The sequence below is a fragment of the Zeus faber genome (assembly GCF_960531495.2).
Source record: "Zeus faber genome assembly, chromosome: 17".
Taxonomy (NCBI): Eukaryota; Metazoa; Chordata; class Actinopteri; order Zeiformes; family Zeidae; genus Zeus; species Zeus faber.
In genome coordinates this window covers 21756614-21759113 of record NC_137204.1, presented here as the reverse complement: position 1 = coordinate 21759113, position 2500 = coordinate 21756614, and the positions used below count along the sequence as shown (strand labels likewise).

Below are 2500 nucleotides of genomic sequence, written 5' to 3'. Positions count from 1 at the left end.
TTAATAATTATGAATATATATTATCTGGTTAGCATTAACCAGTTCAGAACAATTTACGTACCAGCAGCTCTGTTACCAGTGGAGTCGGTGATTCTACCACCTCCACTCCTGGAACACACTCACCTGGAGAGGTACACAACATCATTTACACTTTGGTTGTACTATTTACTTATTATTATTATTATTATTATCATTTCTTATTATTTACACCTATTTAAGACAAAGTGCTGCTGCTCGAATCCGGTAAAAAAAATGCATTTCTCAGAGTTTGTAAAGAATAATAAAAATATTAATAATAATAATAATAATAATAATAATAATAATAAATTGAAGTCAAGCAGTAAAGCAAGCTCCATCATTATTGTTTTCACAACCGTTTGTTTGTGTGTGTGTGTGTGTGTGTGTGTGTGTGTGTGTGTGTGTGTGTGTGTGTGTGTGTGTTTGTATGTGTGTGTGTGTGTGTGTGTGTGTGTGTTACCTTTGTTTTGTTTAATTATGATGGTGTCCTCGCCCATTCCCTGTTCTCTAACCAAAGTCTTGAAATCCTCCAGGACCGTGCCCCTCACTTCCATGGTTCGACCTGAGGGGGGCAATGTTCGATAATATCGCATTATACAGTGAAGCGCTTCAGTTTCTCCACCCTTTCGGAGGGTGAAGTCAGTGCTGCTAGTGACTTTCCTGGGTGTTACTGTCTTCCTTCTTAATAACCTATTTAAAAAAAAATATATATATATATATATATATATATAAATATATATATTTTTTTAATATTATATTATAATATAATATAATATAATACACAATAATAAAAGCATTTTCTCAAATAACCTAAACTGTATACAGATTTTATTGAGGTACTAATTTAAGAATCAAGCAAACTATAAATAATGTAAATATACTGTTGGTATAACGCTGCCCAAATGTAAAAACGCTGCAATTAAATGATGGCATAATATTTTATTATCTATTCTTACCATGTCTGATTATAATTTATAATCCATATTATTTCATACACAAATTTCCTCATATATAGGCTGTGATGTAAATAAATAACCATGCCAACTTATTGAAAAAAGTAAATTCTCGCACTGGAGCGTACAATTCTAGTCTTGACGTTCTGGTAAACACTCACTGTAGAGTTTGAGTGAGATGCTCTTCCCCGATGCCTTCTGCTTGCTCATGATCAAGATGGCGTACTCATCATAGTTCGTATGAACCACGTAGGCATCCACAACGGCATTCCACTCTGCACAGGGGGAGCACACAAAAATACACATACGGATGTTTATAGACAGATAGATAGACAGACAGACAGACAGACGGACAGACGGACGGATAGACTAATAGACGAATAGACGAATAGACGGATAGACGGATAGACAGATAGACAGATAGACAGATAGATAGATAGATAGATAGATAGATCGATAGATGGATAGATAGATAGATAGACAGACAGACAGACAGATAGATAGATAGATAGATAGATAGATAGATAGATAGATAGATAGATAGAAAGACATACTTGTAATAGTGTAGAAGAATCGGCCCGGAGTGGTGGTCAATTCATAGTCTCCGTCTATTTCCTTACACGTGCCGTGCCTACACAAAAACACAAATTCCCTCAAAGTGAAAGTTCACTTCACGTTCATGCACGTGAGCCCTCATGCAGGGCAACCCATTAAGTCTGTGACTTAAAGGGTTGCCAGTTCAGTCAGCTGATTCATTGTCGTGAGGCACTGGAGTTCATACCTGGCAACCCCTAACAGCCCGGAAGTGACGCTTCACAGCTGATAACCGTGAATGAATAATCTGAGGTTTTTCTTTTCTTTTACTCGTCATAAAGACCCGAGACGTACCTCTTAAATAATTCAGCTTTTGAGATGCTGGAGGGCGAATTCCCCGAATTTCACAGGAGCTAGGCTAGTTGATTCCCTCTGCGGCCATACATTGAGCTACCACAGTTTGCATGCAGTCCGTCATAATCTCTGTACTGGAACTTCTCAGTGTGTGTGTGTGTGTGTGTGTGTGTGTGTGTGTGTGTGTGTGTGTGTGTGTGTGTGTGTGTGTGTGTGTGTGGTGTGTGTGTGTGTGTGTGCGCGGGTGTGTTTGTGTGCGCGTATCACGACTACCTGAGGGAAGTGTATTTCATCACGATCTTGTCCGCAGAGTCCCCGGCCGCAAGGTCCAGGGTGCCCACGGGTGAGTTTCCTTTGTGACTTTGCATGTAGGGACACGTTGTTGCCACGGCGACGTCATGCCACTTTCCCAAGAACTAGAAGCAGGAAATACATTTGGATACAAATACATTTGCATAGTCACGTGTATGTACAGATGTAAAACTACATTTTAAGACTGCAGTCAAATGTTAATTGCGTCAAAAGTCAAATAAAGGCTGAAATCTTTTTTTGAAACATAGATAATGTGAAGTATATAAAACACACGTGGATATTCTGAATATATAAACAAAAAAATAACACTAAAATGTACATTTAAGCGT

At 38.4% G+C, this 2500-nt stretch overlaps 1 protein-coding gene across 1 annotated transcript in view; it reads right to left on the bottom strand.

The window, feature by feature from the left end:
• ambp (alpha-1-microglobulin/bikunin precursor) overlaps window positions 1-2500 on the bottom strand; it is a gene marked incomplete at both ends in the record, with an annotated part of 26627 nt that overhangs the window by 16733 nt on the left and 7394 nt on the right. Inside the window, 5 exons of the mRNA XM_080017679.1 lie at window positions 62-123; window positions 479-580; window positions 1133-1246; window positions 1526-1602; window positions 2133-2275. Coding sequence (XP_079873805.1) covers window positions 62-123; window positions 479-580; window positions 1133-1246; window positions 1526-1602; window positions 2133-2275 — 498 coding nt within the window. The remainder of the gene's footprint in view (window positions 1-61; window positions 124-478; window positions 581-1132; window positions 1247-1525; window positions 1603-2132; window positions 2276-2500) is intronic.